Genomic DNA, 27,382 nt, shown 5'->3' with positions numbered 1-27,382 from the left:
GCAGATGCAGATGTTGATCTTTTCTGTTTTACTTGGGCAGGAGAGATTGAATCCTTTCCATGGTGTTTGATGCTTTCCCTCCAGTACAGCTCCTTTGGGCATGAATGGAAGAAAACAGATTGTAACAACCTCTATTACCTCCACTGTTCTGCTTTTCCCTACATCCTCTTTCTTCTGCTTCCCTAATGCTCACTTTGTCCAGATCATCTTCCCAGCCACAGAGGGTGCAGGGCATTTTATCTGCAGCTGGCTGGCAGGATGATCTGTGTAATCCCCATTTCCCCAGCATTTCCAGGCCTGATTTCCATCTCACTCCCCCACAAGCTAATCCACACATCTTATAACACCTCCCTTTTGGATAAGTTTCTCTAGACAGTAATCAAGGAGCTGGACTCCAGGAAATTCACTGGTCTAGAGACAGAAAGATGCAGGTGTGAGATGCAAGATTTATGTACAGTCTCAAGAAAAACACCCCCAGACAGCTCCACCTGGCCTGATTGTCCCACCTGGCCTTCCCCCACTGTGGTGATGTCCATTAATGAGTCATTTCATCATCCCCTAGGACATCTTTTTGTTTCCAGCCCTTTAACTCTCATCCAGCCAAGCCATTGAGTCATGGAGAATGGTCATAACAAGCTTTGCTGCTTGTTAGCAGCATTGCTGGTTACTCCTCTGTGGTTGCATCTTACTCCTGAGACCAATATAACACCTTAAAATGATGCTTGAAGCAAAAATATCTACCACTGAAAGGTCCTCAGCCTCTGCCAGAATCCATCTACACCAGGTGGGTCAAACTCTGTGTGCCTAAAATCTCCCAGCAGAAATGCTTCTTGGCTCAAGGAATTGGGTTACAAAGCACTGGCACAGGCTCTGTGACACTACATGGACTGAATATCCTTGATTTCAAGTAAATAAAGCCACTCATGGGACGAAGCTGAGGAAGATAAATGGACAAGTTGTTTGTGCAGGTTGTCTGTCTGCTAATCGATAACTCTGCTGGGACCCAATTTTGTTCAAGTCTGACCCTTCTTGTTGTATCTGAAATAATCAGACAGAAGCAAATGTCACCTGAAATTCTGTCAAAATAGATCAAATCCCAAGGCAGGCAGCGAGGGGATGTGAGGAATTTTCAAAAACAGTTGATAGAGAAACATAAAGGAGCTCTATCTCACATCACCTGCAGTTACTTATTTGGAGAGGCAGAACAGCAGGTTCAGAACTGGGAATTTTGACTGGTTTAAGTCAGAAAGAAAGCAGATTACTTGCAAATGCACATGTTCCTGATTGCACTGCTCACCTTCCCCACTTTGTGACCATTTCACGGAAATAATTTTCAGTTCTGCTATCCCTTTTACCTCCTTGCCTTTGCTGCTCACAGCTTTCACCTGCCAGTTGTCCCAGCTTTGGGGTTTATACCCCGTGCTAAATTCAGAACCATTCTGAACCAACTTTATGCATGTTTGGCTTTGTTTCTTGGTTTGTTTGTTTTTTTTTTTTCCCAAAGAATAGGCAAAACACAATTCAAAAGCTCTTTAGCCTGTATAAACAGAAACACTGCAGCTCCACCTGTGCAGGGTGTGAATGTCTCTTCCAAACACTGTGTTCCCATGTGTTGGAACCTTCAGCTCCTCTGACCTCTCCAATTTTCTCTGACTGGAACTTGTCTGCAACAACACTTCATCTGAGTGAAAAGATTTCCATTTTATATGTCAAAGCAACTCTGGAGAGCTCCAAAGTGAACAGAAATGTTGCTTCTATCAGAGTGGTATTTCTATGCATTTTCCTACATTTTCCAAAGGGAATGTATGTCATACTGAAAACATTAATTCTTTAGAGTTTCTAGAGAATGAACACATAAAGCCAAGGACTACTTTAAATGCTTACAGGATGCAGTAATCATATTTTATCTGACTTTTGTTGTAGGGTAGCTCCCACACAAGTCTGACACGTTCCAATGTTCCTTTAGCAGAATTTCTTAACTCTATAGGATTTTTCCATAATGACAAGAAGAAACAACATCTGGTCTCCTTGTCTAAAAAACTCAATTCTCTTAAAGTAAACCTCTTTCTCCTTGGTATTGATGGGACAATGTGTGTTCTAAATGTGATGCATTTGCTGCTAAGTTTTCAAAGGTTGGCTGTAGCTGTATGAACACCCAGGCTGCCAGCCTGCATGTAACTGCAGAAATTACACATCCAGAATAAATGCACAGGAATGTGCACAATGCTCCATTTTTTACCTCTTGATAGCTTTGAAAAGTCTGTACTGATACTTCTTGTGTCTGCTTTAGGGTTAGGGTTTAAATCAGAGTTCAGGCAACACAGATCCAACGCAGCCTGAAGCAGTGATTGCAAAGGAGGAGGAACATTTTTCTCAGTATCTGCATGGTTTGTTGCAGACACATCTCAGCTGATGGCAAGGAAAGGGGTGTAACATGACAATCACCTCCATGTCATGTGGGTAAAAGCCAGACTCGAAGCTATTCAATATTCAACCTGATAAAATGTAAAGTAGCTACTCAGCCTGCAGGAGGGAGACGTGGAAAAGGCAGTAGGTTAATCTCCAGCTCCTCTCAGCACAAGGTTGTGATTCATACAAGGCTTTGCCTGAGTTACCAAGCCTGAGAGAAGGAGCTGAACAGTGGTGGGGTTTGTCACATCACAGCGAGGTGATCTCTGGCTGCAATGTTTGTGTACAAAACCCCCCTGCAAGGAAACCATCAGCATTCTGCCAAAAGCAGAGACAGCCAAAATGGTGTTAGACTTTGTTACCTTGGCAGCCAACAGAAAATGCAGCTTTGCTCCAGTGGATTTGCCTCTTTGGTCACAAGGTGCTGTTTTTCTCCGTGCTGGGGACACAGAACAACCACTGACAAAAAGAAACCACAAGCAGACAAATGGGCTGAAATTATCTGTTATTTCTGAGCATTTCAATACAGTATTTCTTTTTTTTGCGAGTCTGTCAGCCTGAGTGTCCAGCTGTGCCTTTGTCATGCTGTGGGATGTGCAATGTGAGTTTGAGCACTGCAGCTGTGCAGACAGACACAGGCTGGGCTGGTAGCTGTGGTGTTTGATGCACTTGTCCATACTGATATGATGGGGCATTAAAAAAACATAACATATCTGGTATTTGGCTTGCTGCTTCTTTTGGAGTGCGTGGAGTTTTCTTCCAGAGATTTCCAGGGAAAAGCAATGTCTTCAGCTGCCTCCTCCCCAGCCATCAGGGGACCAAATCTGTGTGGGGAAAGGATGAGACCACTGAGCAAATGAGTAAATCAGTGTCAAGGTCTGAGAAGGAAAGGCACAGAATGAATCCCTTTCCACTGTAAACCTTCTGTTCCATGCCAGTGAATTTCCTTATCACCCAGGTCTTTGTGCCACTGAGCCTCCATGGAATGTAAATGTAGGAACTGAGGAATTGTTCCTCTCTCTATCCACCATGGAAACATTGCTGGGGACACTAAGAACTGATCCCCCATGGTCACTCCCCACCTGCTTGACCACTGCTGCAGTTATGTGTTAATCCATGAAGGATGGCTGAGGAACAGCCCATGGAACTAGCTTTTATCCATGTGGGTTGCACCAAAATCACCCTTCTTGCTCTGCAGAGGAGGCTTTGCAGGAGTGGGGGTGACTGAAGGATGAACAGAGGTCTCTGCCTGGCTCAAAAGAAGTAACCAGAGACCAGCCATAGAATCATAACTTTTGTACTGCCATAGGCAGGACTTACCTCTCCTGTTGGCCTCATAACATCCAGAGATATCACAGCCCCCTGCATATCCAGGCTGCCCAGGCTGCCCTCTGACACCAGGGAAACCTGGAGGACCAACATTCCCAGGGTAACCCTTCGGACCTGGCTTCCCCTGCACAACTTCTCCTGGTGGGCCTGAAGGAGGAGAAGCACTGTAAGCTGTAGCACTTCTGCTTTAGCAGTGTCATATCCCTTCTGTATTTTCCTCCATCCCACATGGCAGGTAATCTTCTGACCATGGCTTCCCCATTTCGGTGGACAGATAGGAGCTGCCAGCTGGAAAACCTGTTCTGAACCCCAGTAACCAGAGGTCTTATTATTTACCTTAAGGGTGGTCAGTTTAGCTAAAAATGGAGCCTGGTTATGAGAACCCAAAATCTACCTGCATGTTAATGCAGAGAATCACCTTAACCCCAGCACCCACCCCAGAGTCATTGGGTTTTGTGTCTTCACATCCCAACTATAAAAAATTAAATGAAGAAGAATGTGTTTGACCACACTCTCAACAGGGCCTGGTTTGTTATGCCAGTGGCAAACTTCCCACAGATTCCAAGTTGCAGGGATCAGGGTGGAGGAGTTCACCAAATCCTCACAGATTACTCACAAACCCTTATGTTCCACGAGCTGAATTTTCAGAGCTTCTCTCCCCTGAGCATCTGGTCTTGCATGCAAAAAGGCAGCAAAATTAAAACTCCCTGGATGTGTCTCAGGTCCTTAAAATATATCATCCCCAGGGAATGAGTACCAGAGAGAAGAAGCTGCCTGGAGTAATCTCTTGCATCTCAGCAGAGAGGAACCCTCCAAGATGCTGAGAGCAGGGCTGTGGTGGGGAGCTCAGCCCAACCCCACCACAGTGGTCCTTCAGCTGGACAATGCTTTGAATCTGAGAGCTGGTGGCCATCACATGGCCAGGCTGGATCAATAAACAGAGGTTGTGGTCACTCTACCTGTTCTGCCTCTGGGTCCTTGGCTCCCTTCCTCACTGGCTCCAGACATCCCTTTTTCTCCTTTGGGCCCTGGGGCACCTATTCACAGATAAGAGATCATATACACAGTTCCTTCACTGTATTTCACATTTCACCCTGAATTGAAGCTCCTGCAATCTCCCCACATGTCAAAGTGGAGTCACAGCCCTTAGCAACACTGGGAAACATGCATCTGCTTTCATTCAGTCTGGGCACCTACTCTTGCTGTGACCAACAGGGCATTGATGTCTTTGATCCAAGCAGCACTGATTTGCACCCCAATAGGGGTGGGAATGAGCATTTTTCACAGAGAAATTCATAGCAATAGTGTCACTGCACCAGCCTGAGAGTCAGGTCAACCTCTATGCTTTTTTTGTGGATCAAACAAATCACAAAGTTGAATTGTCTCCTTGACCAGCTGCTGGTTAGCCAGGATTGGTGTTTTCGTGTTAAATTACTCATGCAACCAGTACCTCTCAGAGAAAACAGGTACATTTTGACAAAGTATGATTTTTCATTGTTGTAAGATGAAAATATTTTGATCAGCCATGTCCTTCAGGTGGTTTTTCATTGAGATCTATTTTCTCACATCTCCTGCTTGACAGGCTGGAAAAACCTGCAGATTGTTACTCCCTTTTCTCTGAAGTGGCATTTTGATAAGTACAGGTAAAATTGACTACTGCAGGAGGAAGGAGTTAAACAGAACATTTCCAGTTACCCAGAGGTGTTAGGACACTGCTGAAACCAATGTTTTTCTTTTTATTTTGGCAGACAATTACTTGAGCCACTGACAAACATTGTCTGTGAATACAAGCAAAGCATCTTTCCACCTTTCATTCATTCCTGTGTAATAACTGAGGCCACTTCAGAGATTACATAACTCTATTTCTTTTGTCATGTCTGAGTGTTTGATTGTTGAAACTACTGCTCCAGAAACTTCCCCTTTAAAGATTGCTTCAGTTGCCTCATGCCTTCCATCAGTGTTTTCTAACACTCCTCATTTCTGCCCAAAGCTGATCTGTTCCACCACCATGTGTTCACCCAAACGGCTGCTTTTTTTGCCTTTCTGTAGGAAAAGCCTCCAACCCTCTAAAATTAAACTCTCCATCCCCCCAAACCTACAAATGGTGCCAAACTGGCCTTTCTTTCAATGCAGAGCTTGAAAATAGAGTGAGCTGCATCTGACCCACTCTATTTTTTCTGCTCTTTGAGATTTATAACTCAGGTGTCTCTTCCCAGAACTGAGAAGTCCAAAAGGAAAACAGCAGTGAAACGAGATAATATCATGGGTTATTTTTACACTAGAGCTTGAGGCACTGAAATGTTTAGTTAAATTATCAAAGATGCAGTGAAAAATGCTTATGAACACTCCTGTCCATACCTCTCTCTCCAGGATACCCATCTTTGCCTGGCTGTCCTGGAATGCCATTTTCTCCTCTTTCTCCACTGCTCCCAGGTGGACCTGGAGGACCTGGTGGTCCTGGTTCTCCTGGTTTTAACCTTTCCTCCCAGATGGGAACTGGCTTCCTTGCATGTTCATGAATGAACGAGTCAAATTTCAACACATGAGCTGAGAAGGCAAGGCAGAAAAGAAACGTTTCCTTGGCTGGGAAATTCAGAAGGGAGATAAAAATCAACGGGTTTTGTCTAAAAAGGTACTTAGAATGATCAGCTAGTGCTAAAAAGCTGTCAGCCCAAAGTGAGAAAGGCAGGAGATGAAGATGGGCAGCTGAGTGATGACTTTGCTGCCTGACCTTGGCCAAGCCACTGCTTCTCTCCACACATCACAGCACAGCAGCTTTACAAAAATGCCTCCTCTCGGGAGGAATCAGCACATATCGCTGAAAGAATAATTTCTCTCAAATTAGTTTCAGGCTTTTCCATTTAAGAAATAAAGCAGGCTTTGCAAAACACCCAGAGGGTTTTGCAAATATATATTTCACAGGTCTTCTCTGTGCTAATGCCACCTGATGGAGCCAATGGAGCACTTAGAGCCCGGAATGGGACATTTGCCATTGGTGGTGCTCAGCAGAGCACAGGGTGGAGGAGCTCCTGGGATCACTGCAGCTTCAGGCTGTGTCTCCTCTGGTTTTCCACCACTGGAGAGTCACAGGACCATGGAATGACAGAATGGTTGGACTTAGAAGGGTCCTTAAAGCCATGGGCAGGGACACCTTCCACTATCCCAGATTGCTCCAAGCCCTGTCCAACCTGGCATGGGACACTTCCAGGGAAGGAGCAGCCACAGCTTCTCTGGGAATCTGTGCCAGGGCCTCCCCACCCTCACAGAGAAGAATTTTATATCTGATTTAAATCTAATCTTTCAGCTTAAAAACATCTCCCCTGTCCTACCATCACATGAACACACTCAGGAGCTGGGCTGGTTATACTCACTCTGAATCATCCTCTCACAAGCCTGGCTAACGAGCTGGTAAATCGTGGCCAAGGACTGTGGTTCCCCCTAAAATGAAGCATATTTTTTTTAAATTAAGGAAAAAAGGAAATATTAATATCTTTTAGAAAGGATCGATATTATAATGCATGATAGCTTTCAGCCCATTCATTTTCTCAGCTTGAGTTTCAGAGATATTAATTACTGTGAAATGCAGCTCTATTTATTTATCACGAAGCTCTGAAGCCAGAAAATTGAAATTGGAAACATCAATAATTGCTTTTCTCATGCACATCAAAAAGCCCAGACCGAATCTAAATAATTACCGAAAAAGGGAGAGAAAATTTCACCCTCAAATTTTATCAGAAAAGATGCTAAGTCTATAACTCAGTGTTCTGTGATATGTAAAACATTTAGTATGATCAGATATTACAACATCCTATCTTTGACTCCATCTCCTATGAATATTGATTATTACTGTATTTTGAATAAATCACATATGAGGGGCCCTCTAGAAAGTTTTAGCAAAGTAGGGAAAAGTGATAAAAATGCAAGAACCTGCTTAAAAATAAACACTGGCTGTGAAAATTCATACCTAATGCACGTTTTTCCAGAACTGTTTATAAAACACACATGTCTGGCTGGATCACAGTGCAGATAATCCAGGCTTTAAAAGCTGCTCTGCACAACACCCAAGGGAGGGGGAAATGGAAAGTTCCAATGTAAATAAAAAAAATCTAGAAAAGGAAAATATGGTGGGATTGGAAGGAGAATGCTGTTAAAAACTGTAATACTGAGGCATTAACTTGAGACAAAAGCACCTCATCCCTGTCTGAAGACAACTTTGCATAAGTCAGTCTAAGCAATGACTCTGAGAAAGACATAGCATTTTGACTTAAGCAAAAGTCAGGATAAGAAAAACTTGGAAAACTTCTTTTCCCAACAAAACACCCTTCCAAGGCAGTGTGGGTGTCCTGACTGCCAAGGTTCTGTGCTGGGGCACAGACAGTGATTATTACAAATGAGCTCCCTTTTGCAGCACATTAAACCAGAACAAAGTGGAGCCAAGTGGCTTTGGTTTTTCCCTTCTCAGCAAAGAATGGATTTGCATTTGACATTTCTGCTTCATTACTATGAGTGATACTAAGGAGCTCCTGACTGCTGTGGGATTATTGATATCCCACCAGCCCAGCCTGTGCAGGTGAAAGGAAAAGCAACAAACGATGGGTTCAGCTAACACCAAAGAGGTTTGGCTGGTATTTGTAAGCAAAGGTTGCAAACCAGGTTACCACATCCACTCTGTTGAGTGTAGCATGCACTGACAGTGTCACCTGGCACCAGAAAAACTCACTTTCTCTCCTCTTTCTCCTTTGGGACCTGGCAGCCCCTATAGGAAAAAAAAAAATTAAAAATAAACAAGTCTAAAGAAAGGAAGAACAGTAAACAAACAAAGAAATTCAGAGGGGTTGTGGGTTACATTAGTGGGATGTGGAGAGCAAAGTTTGTTTCTCACATTCTGGTTGTTTCCTTGACCTCATGGCAGTGATTGTAAGAGCTTTAAGTTCATAGGAACATTTTGTTTTTAAAGAAAAAGAATAATAAATCAGTAACTGGAGCAGTGGCATAAGCACCATCAATAGGGATGCAGAAATTCCTCAGAAGTAATCTTAGAAGAGATTTCCCAACTGGGCAGGTGGATTTTAACATCTGATGTGAAGAAATACCTGTGACATTTCAATCTGTGGTGGCACCTACAAGTCCAATGTTGGCTGCTCCAGCTCAGGAGTGACTCTCTTGCTTTATTCTAGGATTTTACACCAGAAATTCGTTTGGATGTTGGATTTTGTGTAGCAGGTGAATCTACAGAGGGTGAAGTGATGTGGGATTTGTTGAATGCTTTATCAAGAGATTAGCAGGGCTTTGAATACCCAGACATTGCCTAAAGAAGGATGAGTGTGAATTTAAACCCTTCTTCACACTCTGAGGCAGAGCTGCTGTGGGAACAGCTTGTTTCCATCCAATTATCCCATGGCTTGGCCTTCTCTGAGACCCAAAAGCAGAAACTTACTGTTGGCCCAACATCACCAGGAGGTCCCTTCTCTCCACTGCTGCCTCGGGTGCCTGTGGCTCCTTGGAAACCCTGCAGACATTACAGATTAAAAATCCAGTTATTTCCTAACTTCTTCTGCTCAAGAGCTCCAGGGGCACCAGCAGTGGCAGCTCAGAGGACTCAGGCAAGGGAGCAGTAGCCTTAAGTTTCCTGTCCAGCCAGGAGCTCACTGTTCAAAGCACATTGAGTGTGAGTCATGTTCACATCATTTCTCATTACCATCTCAATTATGGCCAAGAGAGCAAAGCTGAGTTTTACCAACAAACTGCAGTGTACTTTATACCCCACAGGCTTTTGATCCTTCATTATATATTCACATTTAGACATAGCCTAGAGCACAACCCTTTCCTTCAGCCTCCCAATGCCACATGGTTGTTTTCTTTTTCCTTTAAAACCTGTGCTTGCCTCTAAAATTTCACAACATTAACAGCAGCTTAGAGAGTGGGAAGTGCCTTTTGTGGTCATCTCCTCTTTGTGAAGTTTCTGTGCCTTTTGGAGCCATAAAGAGGAAAACAAATAGCCAAAACAACTACCAGAAATACTTCATTTTAGAATTTTCCAGCTATTACATTGAAACTCAGTAGATATTAGCAACTTTCCTGAACACTGAAAATGAGGAAAGTTTTCAAGGCAGCACCATAACAGCTTTCAGAGCCTGCTCTGATGGTGACAGCACTTTCCTCATATTTAAAAAGCTGAGGCTCAACCCTGCCAGCTCCACATCTTCCCAGGATGAGCAAGTCAAAGTTACGAGCTGAATTCAACCTTGGCTCCCATAAATAACTTAGCACAATGACTGCCAAATTCCTTATAATTCCACGGTGAGATTCAGCTGTGAGAACCAGTAACTTATCAGGTCCACCATCCGTCAATTAAACCTGAATTTGGTTCAGTTTCCCATGAAAAATGAAGTGCTCCTGTGGTGCCTTCCAATTAGCAGCTGTAATCAACAAATCTTAAGGTTCTGCTACCCTGGGCATGACAGAGTGCAAATACACACCTATTCCATCCAGCCCTGGCAGCAGATCCTGGCAGTGATGTGGGGGAAAACCTTTCACACTGTCTGCATCCTCCAGCTCCTGCTGATTTCAGTCTAACAAGCACAATCACCTCCAACTCAACCAACACTTGGAAAACAGAAGTGTCAGGAAAGTGAAAACAAGAATCTCCTCGCTGGGGTGAATCTTCCTCAGGACTTGCCAGAAGAATCTGAGGTTTTTCTTTTACTCTGAGAGCAGCAGGGAAAGGAGGCTCATGCACAATGTGCCAGGAGTTCCCCGGGAAGGGGATTTGCCCTGACACTTCCAGGTGAAACCACAAAACTCTGAGGAAGAGATTTTGGTGTGCATCACTCACAGGGAGTACTCACCCTTGGTCCAGGAGGTCCTGGAGGCCCAGCTGTGCCTTCTAGTCCCCTCACCCCCTGCAAACCAAATCCAGTATTTACTGATGAGAGGATGCCAAGAGACCTCATAAGCAGTGGGATGCTTTTCCATGTGCTGTTTTTGACAGGAACTTGCTAAAAATGGGTAAAAAACCCATCTGTTGAGCAGCAAGAAGGGTGGCATTTGCTCAAGTTTGGCCGAACACAAAATGAGCCCATTTTTTTCCCCAATTTCTCTGGCTTTGATAAAAGACCATTCACTTCTGCACTGAGTGCATTGGGATGTTCTGGGTCTCTGCTGGGACACTCACAGCAGATTTTTTGGCACCCACACAGGAAACCTCAGGGGTGAGGTGTTTTACCTTTGCACCTTGAAGTCCATCCCTGCCTGGAGCTCCCTGCACACCAGGAATTCCCTGTAAATCAGAATGTCTGGGTGAAGTCAGCATCTGATTATCGGTGCCCTAATTCATCTTTTAACAGGAGATGGAAGCAAAAGGTCAAAGAAGAAAGAGTTATTCATTAAACAGAGCAAGGACTGTTATCCCAGCTTTAATTCTGTCATATCTAGTTTCCAGATAGGTCTATCTTTCTTACACCAAGTGACTCAGTTTCCCTTGGGAAAATGATGACATTCCAAAATGACACACAATTCCCAAGCAGACAACAGAAACAACTTCTCAGTCTTGCTAAAAGTATTTACTCAGGAAAACAAGGGCAAATTTTTGGGACAAGTTGAAGGAATGACGTTCACCATTACCTGCACACCAGGGATTCCTGTGTCTCCTTTCTCTCCTTTAATTCCTGGTGGCCCCTTGGATTAAAACAGAAGCACACAGTTGGGCATGTGGCAGAACCCTTAGAGGCAAACAGCATCCTGCTGCTCCACATCCATGTCCCAGGCTGTTCCTGCTCCCTGCAGTGTTCCAGGGTAATTTACAGCCACAGCATGTGCACAGGGATTCTGCCATCCCAGACATGCAGCAGCCCTTGCCACTGCTCCCTGCCAAGCAGAGATGATCACTGGAAAGAAAAATGCCTGAATATTCATGGAATATCCTGAGTTGGAAGGGACCCCACTGGGCTGCTTTCAATAAAAGCCCATTAAGGGGAGTCTGGACAAAAGCAAGCTTTGGCCAGAATGATTAAGTGCAGGGCCTCATCAGCATAAAACCCATTGATTGTCATCTCTGCCTCTGCAGCTGTTCAGCTGTTAGTGAGAGTGATGTAAATACGTAAATCACAGTATTGACACCCATTTGTGAGGCAGGTTCTAACTGCAAAGAGGAAGCAACAAAAAAAAAGGCACTGGAAGAGGTCACATACCACAGGACCCTGAACTGTGATTCCCTGGGAACCTGGAGAGCCTTGCTGGCCACTGGGACCTGCTGGTCCTACTTGTCCAGGTGGGCCTGGTTCACCCTAAAATCCAAGACAAGAGAACAATGATAAGGAAAGTGGCTGGTGCTTGCTCTCCTCGTGGGCTGTGCTGCACAGCCTGGGTCAGCATGAACCACAGACAGGATTCAAGATGAAATTGGGGCACTGAGGGCATCTCCAGTAACCTCAGCTGCCTCTGTATTTTAGGTCCAAGGTTTTTGCTCATCTTCCATGGGTGCAGACAGCAAAGTTGCACAGACTGTTGATCAGAACACAATTCTCCTCCCCAGGCAGTTATTCCTGTTATTCAAGGTGGTCAGAGAGCAAAGGGAAAAGTTCCTTAGCCCATTGCTGCAATCTGTACCCATTCCAATTCTTTCCCCCAGATCTTCCATTCCCCCATCCTGCTTCCCCAGATGTCTTCCCAAAGAAGGGACAGTGGGCTGCTTTGGCTCAACCCACAGCTCTCTAGGGTTGGGGGATTCAGACCCAGCCCTTCCTCAGGCTCACCTCAGGCTGTGGTTCCTGCTCTGCCCCAGGGCAGTACCAGTGTGTCTGATCTGAAGGTTGGGCAGCAACACCAAGCACAAAGCCTGACCCTGTCCCAGCACAGCTCTCAGAGGACATTGCTGACCATGTACAGTGCATTAATTCAGCACCGTCAGGCTCATCATCTCAATTTCCAAAGCCCAGCTGAGCATTTAATTAATAATAAGTGATCCCATCCTCATCAATGTGTCACTAAAACTGGGTTTGGGCTCAGCAGTGAGACATTCCCCAGCCTAAGGACTCACCTTGGGTCCTGGCTCCCCCTGCTCCCCCTGAGGTCCTCTCCTCCCAGGGCTGCCCTGCCAGTGGGACACAAAGAACATCATCATTTTTATTGCACTGTAACCAGGAGCCTGGGGGATAGGACTTTGTGCACTTCACTGCCCCACAGTGAAAGATGTTTTCTGCCCAACAGAGCTCACACCAAATAGAGATAAGGAAATTAATCAAGTTATCCAGGAAATGTGGAAAAGGGAAGAAGAAAGGAATAGTGCAGCCCATCCATGACCAGCATTGGGAACACAGCACTGACTCCCAGCAGGGAGAGATGAAGTTTCAACCTGTTTAACCTCCCTCCAAGTCCTTCAGTGAATCCATGCTGAGACAATGACATATAGACATGGGAACACACTTGAGAAGGGAGAGGAGGGCTGCTCACATCTCCACCCTCTGCCTCTGCCTAATTCTGGGTGGGGAGAGGAGATCAACCCTCTGGCATGAACTCATATTGGGTGAATTTTCCACATCCTAATCTGAACATTGCTATTCTTGAATCTAACAAAAAAAAGGAAAAAAACAGTAGATTTGGATTGAGAAGCACAGGCAGGGAACTTTGGGAAAGGTGCTTTCAGAAGTGCCCCAAAATTCATTTCAGAAGACCAGTCTGGATCTGGTCAGAAGCACTCATTAAGGACAGTCACAAATGCAAGGTGGGACACGTCTTGCTAACTGGAGCTTTAAAAATAGCAGTGAGTGCTGTTGTAACTGCAGCAAATTACCAAGAGTTCAGTGGTGTGAGGAGAAGGTTATGTGTCAAAACCAGATTTCCTCTAATGCTTTAAAGAGTGCTGCTCTTTAAGGAGTTGTCTGTGGAGATGCTTAAACCACAGGACAATGCAAGCTGGTAATTATGCACTTAGGATATTGGAGCAAACTGTGACAGTGGAGTGTGCTGTTAATTAAACTTCCACCAGAATGAGCAAGTCATTACCCTGCAATGAGGCACTTTCCTTGCACAGAACTGAACTCACAGCTAAACCACAGGTCAATGCAGGAGGTGATCTGAGACCTTTTCACTTGAAAAAGGAGGTAAATGTTTCCATAATGGTTATTTTCCAGGAGAAAAGCACCTGGAGTGGTTGAACTGAGGGGCTCTGGGCAGACTGTCCATCAGGTTTCAGCTGGTTTGTGCAAATAAAATGTTTTTCCCCAAATTTTCAACAAGCAATTTTTTTTATAACCACTTCCTAGTGTTTAACAGGAATATTTTCTCCTGTGATTTAAGCCAACAACAGCTTTCCTGCATCCAAAATGGATAGGGCAGAATTTATGCCCTTTTTCCTGAGCATACTGCATATGTAATGACTATTTTCTCTCCCCCCTCATTTCTTCAGGGTTTTCTTGCAAGTGACATTCACTGAAGAGAAAGAGAGCTTTGGGGACAGACAGGATTGCAAAGTCTCCCCTTTCTCTTTACACTGTCCACCCACACAGACACTTACAAGACTCCAATTTAACTCAGGATTCAGATAGGAAGATTTTTTTTTTAAATTTTTTTTTTGTGAGTTGTTTTTTCTTTAAATTTACAGAGAGTTTCAGAGCCTCCAATCCATGAAATCTCTGCAGACACTGAGGGTGACCTGTCCTCCTCTCCTAAGAGGATTAATGTGGCACCAGGAGCTGCTCAGCCTGTTCCCAGCTGCAGCTGTTGCACTGCCAACTCTCCATCTCCCCATTTCATCACTGTCCAAAATCCAAGGGGAAACTCTCAACCTCACTCTGGAAAAGCTCCTTGAGTTAGGATGAGAGGAAATGGCCTCAAGTTGCACCAGGGGAGGTTTAGATTAGATATGAGGATAAAATTTCTCCACCAAAAGGACAGAAAAAAAGGCCTCTGGCACAGGCTGCTCAGAGCAGGGCTGGAGTCACCATCCCTGCAGGGATTCAGAAGGTGTAGATGTGGCACTTGGGGACATGGTTTGTGCTGGGCTTGGCAGCCCTGATTCATGCATGGACTCAATGATCTTTAGGATCTTTTCCAACCTGAACAATTCTGTTTTTCTAAAACCTCACAGAGCCCCAGGAGTGTTATCCACATGCCCAACATGCCCCAAAAAATGAAGCAACAGCAGCACAGGCAACACACTGGGTGAACTTACAGGGGGCCCTGGGGGTCCTGGCAAGCCTGGGCGCCCAGAAGTGCAAGAACAGGCAGGAGCCAAGGTAGGGCAGGTGTCCTCATCCCTCTGAAATGAAACCACGCCAAAAACAGTCATGAGCAGCTGCACAGCAAGAGCAGGCTGGATCACAAGTAAAACACTCAGTGTTTCAAAATTCAGCCTTTTTCTAGGAGAAAAGCAGAATTTTTTTCTACTCCATCGAGAGATTTTTGTGAGCAATGGAGTGCTTTATTTTTTCTGTTGAATAACAAGTTTAGACCAAAAAAAACCCAAAAAACTAACCAGCCCTGCCTGCAATGTGCAAAACACATATTGGAAGATAATTTTCTCCTTTGTACATATTTATACACCCCACATTGCAGCTCTCTGTGTAGAGAACAGAAGAGAAGAGAAGGGAAGAGTGGGGGATGTTGTGCCTCAGGGCTGAGATGGCAGCAAAGCTGTAGGACTGTCAGGGCTCCTGGATGAGGTCATGACAGGGGAAACATGCCCTGCACCAGGATTTGAAGTTTTCATTCTTTCTGAAGCAAACATAGTTCTGTTTACTTCACCAAGAAACACACTGATGTTATTCCCAAGAGGAGAGGGGAAAAAATGCTTTCCCTCTTGAGTCTATCAAAATCATTTGCAGTGTCACTTGAGTGTCACTGACTCATCCCATCCTCCCCAGCTGCCTGTCAGTGAGCAGAGTGGTGTCCCTTGCCTTACCAGTGCAGGGAGATCACAGCATCTGTCCTGCTCTGCCCCTACACTGCTGCACAGGATCTGCAGAGACTGCAGCTGGAGCTGGGGAAAAAAAGAGAGTTTGATAAGCAAGTAGCATTGGCTCCACCACCCATCATCAAATCTTACGAAGCTCAAGTGATAAAAATAATCTTCAGTGATGATTTGACAGCACTCATCTGTGTGATCCCAATTATAATTGTGCCCCAAAAATGGCACAACATGAAAACTAACCCCAGACTGAGTGTTCCACAAGCCCTCAGGTCTCTGTCTTGCCAGGCAAGTCGACAAAGCAGCTTCACACCAGCACAGCCAAGTCTCCAGTTTACTCACAGCCCCGCAATAGCAGCAGGTTCTCAATTAATTGGGCTTCAGCACCAGCAAAATGTGAAAGCAAACTTTGATTTGCTCCCCTTGGGGGCTTGGGGAGAAGAATAAATATGGCAGCAACATGTCTCAGGGCAGATGTGATCCCCTTCCCAGAAACCCAAACAGGTCTCTCCCACTGCCTCCCTCACAGCAGCCCCATCTTCCCTTTCTGATTAACAGAAGAGCACACACTGCACAAAGCCAAACAAAATAATGAGGCAGGGATTAATTTTTCTTTCCTTGACACCATTTCTCATCTTTTTTTTTCCCTTTCACTCTGTGCATTTAAAAAGGAGAGCTGTACAGCCCAGGGTGGGTGACAGGCAGCATATGGATACAAATGAGCCCTGCAGATCAAGTGGCATTTAAAGATTTCTTAAATTAAATAAGGTTCCATGATAACCAATAATGAGGCACTCTGTCTTCTCAAGGGCAGCAGAGCTGTGGAAGATGTGAAATGTTGCTGTGCTTGAAAGGCAATGGGAGCAGGGGCAGCACAAGGCTGTTCATTATTTGGCCAGACCTGTCTAGCTAAGCTGGTAGCAGGGAGAATTTGGGAGGGACAAGGAAAGCACAGATTCCTGCCTTGATGGCCAGAGGCTTGTGATCAAATTGCCACAGAATTTATTTAGGAAATAAGTGAATACTGATTGAATAGTCTGTCTCCTGGTTTGTTACACAGCAGACTCTAAATCTTGGAGGCAATTCCACTTTTTTCCTGGTGTTTCCCAGACCTCTGCCTCTCAGTTTACAACTGGGGATGCACACGAGACAAACTGTTTTTCAGCACTGCTTTGAGGCAAAGGGAGTAATAAATCAGCTGATGAGCCATTTCCCCCAGACTTCTAGATATAAAAGCAGAGCCAAGGACTTCACATCAGTGGTGAATGATTTCACAGAGCCCCATAGAACCCTGTGAGTGATGAACTTCTCCACATAATTAACACTCCTGTTCTGGGGAGCAGGAATGCAACAGACTGCCAGGAGAAGGGTGTTTTTGCCCTGAGGACTGTGCACAGGGCAGGAGACCAAGCCCACACTGTCCCTTTTCCTGTCCCCTTTCAGGGAGCAGCTCCCTGCATGTGAGACAGTGAGGACACACACAGTTTGGGTTGGGGTTTTTTTCCCCAAGTATTAGCTGATAAAGAGCCTCTCTGCTGGAGATTATTTCCCCCTCATTTGCATGCAGATACACAAGTCCAAACACACTGGAGACTGAGGCACATGCAGCCACCAGCATTTCTCACCATCGCTCTGGGTGAGCTGATGTGCCCAACTTCCCTTGCAGAAACAATTCCCAAACCCTCCTGTCTGCTTCAGCATGTCAGAGCAGGAGCTGTGCCTCCCCAGTCCCAGGGGATGGAGCCAGCAAAGGCCCCTCTGGGACACACACTGCCAACCCCCAGCACAGTCCCCATGCCAAGGCAGGAGGTGATGTTTTAGGATTTTAACTTCTCTATTTTTCAGGTATATGTAATCCTGTAATTCCTTTTAGTGTGTAACTCTGGACTCCATACAGAGTACTAAAATTATGTTCTCTCATTTCTAGACAAAACAATTCCTCTCTGAGATCGAAATTCAATGATACCCTACTGTCTCAGACCCCAAGATATGCAAACAGTGAATTAGGGGGAGCAAACTTGCACTAATTGATATCATTTGCAGAAGCTGTAATTGGAGGATTAACCACTGATATGCAAATGGCCAAAACTTACAAAATAGGAAAACTCATCATCCATTCTGGGTGTAGCACCTCGAGTGGGCTTTCTCTGCCCTAAATGCACCTTGAAGACCCTTCAATAAATTTAACTGCTCTTTATTCTCCTAACTTTGTCTAGCCTCTGTTTCAGGTAAGCCCATCAAGGCATCAGAGGGACAAAACCCCTCTCCAAATGCTGGGAAAGCTCATTAAAATCCCATGGATCAGCAGGATCAGGACACAGCTGATCCTGTTTTGATCCCAAAAACCTCACAGCAGTTTTGGGAGGCATTCAGAGGAGGCTGATGTGACATGGCACTCCCTCCATGTCCCCAGCCAGCTCCAGCAGCTCATCCCAGACTCACCGGCACAGAGCCACTCCGGGGCCCTCTGGTCCTGGTCACCTTTCCCAGCATGATGAACCCAGCTGTGGAGATGCTGCCCAGGGTGCTGATGGGTTTCTCTGCTATTTTCTTGCAGTCCACGTAGAGTTTGACCTTGAAGTGGCTCACAGCCACGTGAACCTGGGCAGCAGGGGGAAAAGGGGTGTTGGGGCTCTGCGGAGGATGAGGGAGAATCCTACTGACAGCAACACCTTCTGTCCCATTCCCAGCCTGCTGCTGGCACTGGTGGGGTGTTTTTAATGAGGGACTGACTCCAGGGGATCAGGAATAATTTTAGTATGTGCTTTCCCTTGTTGATCCCCATCCCTCTTGTTGGGAGAATCCCTTCTGGAGCTGAACAGTGAACCTGCCCACAGATACCAAGGAAAGAGCTTGTTGCTCATTTGAGGGCAATATCTTTTCTATGAGGACACAGGCAAAAACTCCACCCTATTATGAGTGATAGAGTGCCTTTCTCACAAAGCTGGATTGTCTTTTCCTTTCATCCAGAATTAAATGGTTACCAGAATTCTAAACTCTTAAACAAAACTATTTTTCAATTTTTCCTGACTATTAAGACCTAAAGAACTCCTCAGTTTTGGAGCCTGGGGGAAAAGGGAAAAATCAATATGTGCAAAATACATTTTGAACGAGAGATCCAACTAAATTCTTTGCAATTATAAATTTCAGCATATCAAAGGGCTTGGCCACTTCCCTGGCAATTGGGATGCAAAGCATTTGGATAATCACTCCTCACTTTGAACAACACACAGAACACTGCCAGACCAGAGGGAGATCATGAGCCACATTTCTCCCTCTCCTGATAAGGACCTTATGGAAGCTCCCATAGAATATCTTCTTCACTTCCTGCTGGTCAAAGGAGACTTCCTGTAAATCAGCCTTGTAGTCATGATTGAAATAGGTCAAGGATTTCTTACTGGCTACAGGGAAAATAGGACAAATAACAGCTTAGAGTTAAAAGAGAAAATTATTTCACACGCATATAAAATAGTAAATAATTAAGCTTAAACATGGTGGGAGATTTCCTGTGTTATCAAGAAATACTTCTAAACAATGGGAAGAATATGTAAAAGTAAAGAATATGTTACAAGCAGAACAAAAATGAAAAATTGCACTGGGCAGGGTTTTAAATTCAAGATTGGCAACCACAACAAAGCTTCCCAAGGAACTGCTGCTGAAGAAGAAAACCATTAAAATTTTCCAAGGGACTTCTGCTGCTTGCAAAATGCATGGATGTGGCTAGCACAGGTCTTTCCCATGAGAATTTTTTCCTGTGTTTTATAAACAAAGATAAAGTTTGGATATTATTAAAAACAGTGTCTTGAGATTTGGACAGTTCAGGCCTGGCCAATCAGGCCTAGGGGGAGGTTTCTGGCTGACCAATCTGAGTGACCTCTGAAAAATCTATATAAGTTGGAATCGAATAATAAAAGCTCTCTTTTTTATGCTACGCTGAGAATCCGGGTTTTTTTCTCTGCTAGAGGCTCAACAGCGACACATGGAAACATCCAAATTTAATGTATTGAAGAGGAAAACTTACGGTCAAGGTTCACACCCAGGAGAGGCTGGAAGTCCTCGTCTGTGACCTGCCAGACAGCAAAGGGCTCCTTGGGGGTGTCGGGCAGGAGGCGCAGGAGGATGAGGATGGTGTGCTCAGGGGGGATGGCAAACAGGTGGACATCACTGGAATGACACAAACCAAGGAAACATCAGGGATTTCAATCAACAGGAACATCCTGCAGCCTCATCCAGTGTGTTTCCTGGAAAAGCTTTGCTCCCAGGAGCTGATTGTGGTAAATGTCCAGAAAGGGCAGAAAGAAATGGACCCTCTCAGGCTGCTGAAGTCTGTGCTGAGTGATGAGCACTCTTGGACCTTCCCTCGTACCTGGGAATGCTCAGGTGGAGCAGTTGGTGTCAATCCATCAATGCCAGAGCCACCTCAGGGAATGCCAAACCACAGCAAGTGCAGCCTTAATGCTTTTCAGAAGAGAGCCCAGTGGAGGCTTACAAAACATCCCTGCCAGACCCCAAAACACTCCCCCAGGACTCCAAGAAGGAGGAATGGTTGCCATACATCATGGGGTAAACCTTTAAACCTTGGCTGAAAACTCTTGGCTTAGGGACATGGTTTAGTGGCAGACCTGGCAGCATTAGCTTAATGGTTGAACTGGGTGATTCTTCCAACCTTAATGATTCTATTATTTTAAATCAGTGTATATGCCCTTCAGGGATAATCACTGAGCCCACAGAAAAGCTCCCTCTGTGCCCCCACATCCCAGCTGCAGGATTTAGGCTCAGCAGCACTGAGAGGATACAAGGCAATAAGGGAAGGTCAAATTGGTTGTGCCTGAAACACGCCTGTAATCTGAAACAGAACACATTGGCACGGGCAAAAGCACAACCCATCCAGCATCTTTTCAGGACTGATTCATCAATAATACAAGATTTTTTTTCCTTCTCTCTTTGTTTCTGAAGGGGTAGTGTCCTTGGAAAGGCATCTGTAAGAGCTGAACAAAAGGATTTGCCCATCATTTTCCGAGTATTTAGACCAAAGGGCTCTCTGAATCTCCCCCACTCTGTTTACTCTAAGAAGCTTTGCTTCTTTAACTAAGATTAAGCGGAGTCAGTGGCTCAGTAATTAGGCTTTAAACAAAGTAGCAATGAATGTCAGGAGTCAGATCGCTCCTGATTCATAATCATAAAAAAGGAATGAGGTCACAGGAGCTGCCTGCCTCGCCTGGGACCCTGTGGAGCAGCTTCATATGCAACAGAATGAGGTCAAGCCACAACCCTGAGCCAGGGGTTATTCCCTCTCATCAATGCAGCCCAGGCTGCAGAATGCAACTATGAGAGTAATATTTTCTAGAGCAAAGATCTCTCTCCGAACCAGAGATGTTTGGGAGAAGAGATTGAAGATGAAAATGTGACCTCAAACTGACATCAGAGAAGATTGAAGATGAAAATGTGACCTCAAGCTGATGTGTAGGTGGCTGTGGACAAAATGCCTGAAGAATGGTGCAGTGTCCATTTGTGACACGATCCTGATGTGCATCACAGCAACTGAAAAGCTGGGAAAAAGTGATTTTGTAGAAACCAAAAACAGCACTGTGAAAACGTTTGGCTGTACAAAAGATACAATAAATACTATTGTGCTTCCTTAATTTCTACATGACAGCTCATCTTGAGGAAAGTCAATAAATAAAAGAGGTTTATTTATTAATACATTAAATAAAACCCCTCTGGCATCTTTTTCAATCTACCAACGGTTTGATTTAGCTCATCATCTTTTTCATTTCGGGTTGCCTGCGGGGCTGCATCATTCCTCCCCCCAAAAAATGACCTTCCTTTGCCATGTGCACAGTGTGAGACTGAGGATGAGGATGGCAAGAGCCACAGCTCTGCTCCCACCTGGTTCTCTGGGTGAGCTGAATGTCTCTGAACAGGGTGAAGGTGCGAGAACCACTGAATACAAAGGGCTCCATGGCCACGCCTTTAATGGAGGAATATTCCTTCTCTACCAAGCCAAAAACTTCCATCATATCAAATCCTGGAACAGAGGAAAGCAGAAAAATCAGTGATTAGGCAAGAGTGCAAAAGAAGTGTGTTTGAAGAGCAGGTGGAATTAGCACAGTGCAGGCAATAGGAGAAAATATCTTAGCAAAGTTCAAGTGTGCCACACAAGTGGCAGCCAGGGAAAATAAGTTTGTGTTTGCACCCTCTGTGAAAATTTGTTGAAATCTCCTCCTCTTGGAGGAGAGTGGACTAAAGATGGAGACTTTCATGATTGTGTTTTCAAATCTTCAGAAAAAACGAGTGAGAAAGATGTTACTCCAACAATTTCTCCTTTCAACTACACACAAAGTGTTATCTTCAAAAGGCATGGAATCAGTCCAGTAATTGCTAGCAGGGAGAGAAAATGATTTCTACTCTGAAATGCCTCATATGTAAGAGCCAGAAAAAAATAGGAATAAAAACTTTAAAATTGCACATTTCCATTTCTCTCCATTTTCAGGAGACACCCAGGGGTGACCTGCCTTGTGTGGGCTACAGAGATTCTCCTCTGGCACCTCTGACATCCCTTCTGGCTCATGCAGCTTCATCTCCCTCCCCCAGCTCATCATTAAAGCTCCAAGTCATTTTCATTTCAGTTTTCTGTTCAGTAAGACAAGATCTCACCATTTGTGTTCTTTTTGAGTTTATCTGAGTTTGCAGCAGACTGGGATGAAGGAGATGGTCCTTTCTTTAGCAAATGGAAGGGATTCATTTCAGTGTGGTTCTTTCTATCTGGATTCCCTCACCCCTTCACCATTTATGATCTCCTGCAGTTTCTTGGCTTGAGTTTTCATTTTGCCTAGGGGCTGGCCCAGTGTGCCTTTATTTTTTTTTTTTTCATATTCCAACAGTACAAGGGAGTTTGCCAAAATGAATGACCTACTTGAGGGCCATTCACCTTCTGACACAAACTCCCTTTAAAATGTGTAGGACAAGAAGGCTTGAGTCACAATTAAAAACATTGAAATATAATCCATTGTTATCACAGAACCATGGATCCAAAGAACAGCTTGGGTTGGAAGGGACCTTAAAGATCATCTGTTTCCATGGGCAGGGATGTCACCTGCAAGATCAGTTTGCTCAGAGCCACATCCCAGCTGGCCTTGGGCAAGGATGAAGTGACTCAGCCATGGAGGGACCAAACCTGAGAACCAGAGGCAGTTTCTCAGTCTCACCTTAACACAGAACTTTCTGGAAGGAGGTGAAACCCCTTTCTAAGCAGAACTAGCTGGTCTGTCAGTCAGAAACACTCACAGCAAACCCAAAAGCACAAACATGGCACAGACAGGAGAAATGGGAACATGCTGCCCCAGCAAAATCCATGCAGCCTGACTGCAGAGAGCTTCTGGGGCAGTGAGACCTCCAGAGGATGCTGAGGTGATCCCAGGGACAGACTGAGAGGTCCTGAGTTTGACAATCTGAGGAGCTTTTGTGAGTTAGGAATCCAAATCCTCTTGAAATTCAAGGGCTGTTTGAAGCTTCACCTCCTTAAGGCTGGTGGAAATCCCGGTGTTAAGCACTAACAGCCAAGAGCACCAGCTGGTAGTGCAACAGAGCATAACAATTCAGGTGCTGCAGAATATCCTTCTACCTGATAAAATATATCTTCCAGTTTTGGTTCTCACACTCTTCTCTTTCTCCTTGGGATGTTTTCCCCCCACTCAGCTATTGCACTGTCTCCAAATGGAGACCAAGAAATGTTTTCAGTCACAGCCCAGCAGCACCAGGGCTTGGATCTGCTACTGTACCTCTTGTAGAGCCTCCTGTGGAGGTGATGGTGGGGCAGGCTGTGAGAACAGAACAAAATGGAAAACTATTAGAAAAATACAGCAGGGGATTATGGAAGCAAAATGAATACAATTCCTCTAGGTAGAGCAAAGGCAAAACATAACAAAACTTAGAATATCCTGCAGCGTCATTCAGAAGCTGGACTTTAACCTTGTTTTTATATATATGGAGAAAGAGAGAATTGATGTTTATGCAAACACAAAAGTTGTTTCTTGGCTTGCCTATCACAAAAATAAAAATAGTGTCTTTCATCATCAAACATCTTCATGAACACTTCCTTTTGACTAAGTCACCTGGCACCTGATTATATGAAAAACAAGGGAGCATCATGTTTGGCAAGTTTTTTTTTGAAAATAGACATCAAAACTTTTTTTTTTCTTTTAACTTAAGGCACTTTCTAAGTGCCTTAGTAGTGTGGTAAAACAAATATATACGCAGTTGCAAATTTTGTACCTGAAATTAAAAATACACGCAGCAAAAATATGTATGCCAATTTGAGAGTTTGGCTTTTGATTTCTTTAGGAAAACACAGAGAGTTTTGCAAAGTTCTGCAGTTTGTCTTTCAGAAATTGTCTTGCTGAATCCTCTGAGATTCCACGGGACAAAAAAGCAAAACCAGAGGAGAGGAGGCTGGGCTGTGAAGGTAGAACATGAAGCACCAGGGTTTGAGTACTCTGTTTAAGGACTCAGGTAAGAGGGTGCTTTAGAAAACAGCTCAGGAATGCTGCTTTCAATTATCTGCTGCCATGTAAATCCCAGGCCATGGGTGCCAGATGGAGCTGGGAAAAAGAGAGTGCTTGACACAAAATGAGAAATGTCCCTGAAAATCAAGGGTACTTCACAAGATGGGCTGTTTCACAAGTGGCTTTCTAGGTCGCCAGGATAATAGAATCTAAGAGATGATTGTGCTGAAGATTTGTTATAACCTTGCTATTCCTGCATCAGTGCCATTTCTGACCTCATCAGGGCTTTCCATTTCTCATACCTAACTCTTGTAAAATGTGTAAAAAAATTTAAAGGAGGTGACTTATCCTCCCCAAACAACCTGAGATTCCTAAGCCTGTAGGAGTTTCAGTGTAATTCTTCATGATGGAGAAAGGGCACCCAAACCTGTGTCTCTGACAGCCACAGGACCACTAAAGCCAGGTTTTAAACCACAAAGACCTACATCTTGCTATGACCTCCATTGTTCAAACTGGTGCTTAATTTTTTACATACTATAATTCCTGTAGAACTGGGTGTAAAACTATTTAAGGAATCTTTGGAAATGAGTTAAAAAATCAGTTTCTGAAACTTGAGCCTTGAAATTCTGAGCTTGACCAGCCTCTGCATTCAGGATTTTCTACCTATACACTGCTCTTCTCCTTCCTCTTCCTGAAACCAACTTTTCTAAATCTTAGAATCCCAGAATGGTTTGGGTTGGAAGGGAGCTTAAAGCTCATCTCATTCCAACCCCCTGCCATGAGCAGGGACACCTTCCACTATCCCAGGTTGCTCCAAGCCCCATCCAACCTGGCCTTGGACACTTCCAGAGATGGAGCAGCCACAGATTCTCTGGGCAACCTGTGGCAGGGCCTCACCACCCTCACAGGGAAGAATTTCTTCCTGATATCTAATCCAAACCTGCTCTCTGTCAGTTTGAAGCCATTCCACCTTGTTCTATCATTCCATATCCTTGTAACAAGTCCCTCTCCAGTTCTCTTGAAACTGAAGCATGGTGAATGAAAAACAAAGAAGAAATTATCCCAAAGCAGGCTGCAAACTTGTCCATTTTCCAGATATCTGATTTTCTTGCTTGGGAGTCAGTGAGCTCATCCTGACCCTTGCCCAGTCCCCTCTTGCTGGCATCCTTGGCAATTCTCCCCTCCTTCCCAGGCTGGAGGCACTGGGATTGCTCACAGCCCTTTGATCTGGCAATGCTCAGCTTGGGTGAAGCATCTCAGAGTCAGGGCAAGGATCCCTGACTCTGGCAGTTTCACTTCTGCTTTGAAGATTTTTCCCTAGACTTTCCAGCCTAGGGTTCCTGCTGTCTTGTTATTCTCTTTGTTTTTTGGGGTTTTTTTTTCCTCTCCAAATCCCAGCACAATGCAGTTATTCACTGTACAATAAGCATTCACTCCTGCAATGTCAGACCATTTCTCTCAATAATTTGGTTATATATCAATATTGGAGTCTTTTCTTGCACATCTGACTGTTTTCCCAGAATTGTTACATATTGTCTCTCCTCCTTTAAAAAAAAGGCACTTTATAAAACAAAGAATTTAGTATTGTCTTTTCAGCTTTCATAGCCACACAGCTATATTAAATTCTACAAGGTGACTCATCAGCCTTTGGGGAGGATTTTTTTCTGCTTGAAAGTTCACAGAACTTTTCCACTGTGATCTGAACACCTCAATAAACCACTTGAAAACTTAATCTGATTGTTCTTTGTTGGCTATAAACTAAATATTTTTCATCTGAGCTGCTTCATTCTTCAATCTTCACTCAGTAAATTTTAAAACTGAAATTTTGCTTGGAATGGTTTCAAATACTCAGGAAAAGCCAGCACTGCCACAATATCTGCATTCTAATATTTACTTATTAAAAACTTTTTATAACCCTATTAATTCAACATTTCTCACTAATCCATTTCATAGTTTGCTTTCTATCAGCTATGAGAGCATATGCTCATTAAATTTAATAAGGGACTTTACAGGGAATTTTAATTTAAAACATGTCACACTTCCCTGCTCTACATTTTGGTCAAGATGTGCAGAAATCCTCTAAAATACTCTGGGTCTCTTTACTGAGTCTGATGTTAAGAAGTTCTGTGGTTTCTGGTCGTCCTTGGATTGTCCCCAAGGACATCTGTCAAGAGCTGATGGACCCCTCCTGCTGCTCTGCAGAGCCACACTGTGCTGTTTGCTACTGAATTAAAATCCAAAACCAAGAAAGCAGGACTTAGAAGAGATGATTTACCTTCTGTTTTAGGTGGGACAAATCCTCGGATGGAAGGGAATTTAGACAACACTGGAGCTGAAAGAGAAAGCAATCATAGAATTATAAAGTTGGAAAAAACCTTAAAGATCATCAAGTCCAACCTTTGACCAAATACCACCATGCCCACTCTACCACATCTCAAAATGCCACATCTGCTCAGGTTTTTAGCAATTCCAGAGATGGTGGCTCTACCCCTTCATTTTCCAGTGCTTCACCACTCTCTCAGTGAAGAAATGTTCCCTAATATCCAACCTGACCCTCTCCTGGCACAACCTGAGCTCTGTTATTCAGGATTGCAACGCCTGTCTCGACACCCAAAGGGCTGCCAGCCCTTCCCACTCATCCCAGAATTGTCAACAACATACAGGAGTAGCAAAACCAGGGCAGGATTTTCACTTTCCAAGCTATTGCTGCGCAAAACCCTGGCCTCAGCCAGAGCCCAGTGCAGGCAATGCCATTACTGTCCCAGCAGAGGCTGATGGATGGAGGGCTGTGGGGAATTCCAGCTGGTCCCTGTACCTGTCCGTCCTGTGGTGGATGTGCTCTCGCTCTCTCCCGTGTAGTGGATGGCAGAAATGGTCACCTTGTAGGCTCGATCAGGCAGCAGAGACTGCAGGGTCACACTGCTGCTTTTGCCTGAAGCCATGATCTACAACAGGGAGGAAAAAGATCCCAGTGTTTGGGGTTCTCATTCCCAAGCTCTCACGTGGGATTCAGAATTCTCATTCTGAATTCTCACAGAATTCTCATTCCAGCTCTCACTCAGAGCTCACATTTAGGAGGAGTTGACTCCTAGGGCATGGAGCTTAGGGCAGAATTCCTGCTCAGCTCAGCCAAGGAGGCTGGCTGGGTGTTGCTGTTGCACCAGATATATCCAGGGAAAAGCATTTTCCCATCTAAAGACCCCAAAATTCCCCAAGGAAATGCAGCAGGAGTGCT

The 27,382-nt window shown here is 44.6% G+C and overlaps 1 protein-coding gene across 1 annotated transcript in view; it reads right to left on the bottom strand.

Moving 5' to 3' along the window:
- Positions 1-2,897: 2,897 nt before the first annotated feature.
- The window catches only part of COL20A1 (collagen type XX alpha 1 chain), a 51,267-nt gene continuing 26,782 nt past the window's right edge, over positions 2,898-27,382 (bottom strand). Inside the window, exons 20-40 of the mRNA XM_085078973.1 lie at positions 26,963-27,092; positions 26,423-26,479; positions 23,425-23,463; positions 21,533-21,671; positions 19,665-19,807; positions 18,935-19,044; positions 18,086-18,244; positions 15,638-15,715; positions 14,909-14,995; positions 12,776-12,829; positions 11,928-12,023; positions 11,362-11,415; positions 10,964-11,017; positions 10,587-10,640; positions 9,176-9,247; positions 8,459-8,494; positions 7,110-7,176; positions 6,097-6,285; positions 4,698-4,775; positions 3,730-3,885; positions 2,898-3,233 (exon numbers count right to left, since the gene is read on the bottom strand). Coding sequence (XP_084935099.1) covers positions 3,220-3,233; positions 3,730-3,885; positions 4,698-4,775; positions 6,097-6,285; positions 7,110-7,176; positions 8,459-8,494; positions 9,176-9,247; positions 10,587-10,640; positions 10,964-11,017; positions 11,362-11,415; positions 11,928-12,023; positions 12,776-12,829; positions 14,909-14,995; positions 15,638-15,715; positions 18,086-18,244; positions 18,935-19,044; positions 19,665-19,807; positions 21,533-21,671; positions 23,425-23,463; positions 26,423-26,479; positions 26,963-27,092 — 1,866 coding nt within the window. The 3' untranslated portion in view covers positions 2,898-3,219. The remainder of the gene's footprint in view (positions 3,234-3,729; positions 3,886-4,697; positions 4,776-6,096; positions 6,286-7,109; positions 7,177-8,458; positions 8,495-9,175; positions 9,248-10,586; positions 10,641-10,963; positions 11,018-11,361; positions 11,416-11,927; positions 12,024-12,775; positions 12,830-14,908; positions 14,996-15,637; positions 15,716-18,085; positions 18,245-18,934; positions 19,045-19,664; positions 19,808-21,532; positions 21,672-23,424; positions 23,464-26,422; positions 26,480-26,962; positions 27,093-27,382) is intronic.

This window comes from Lichenostomus cassidix, chromosome 20 (genome assembly GCF_008360975.1).
Source record: "Lichenostomus cassidix isolate B80296 chromosome 20, HeHo_3.0, whole genome shotgun sequence".
NCBI classification, from domain to species: Eukaryota; Metazoa; Chordata; class Aves; order Passeriformes; family Meliphagidae; genus Lichenostomus; species Lichenostomus cassidix.
Note: the sequence above shows the minus strand (reverse complement) of the source record. Positions and strands in the feature narration are given on the sequence as shown.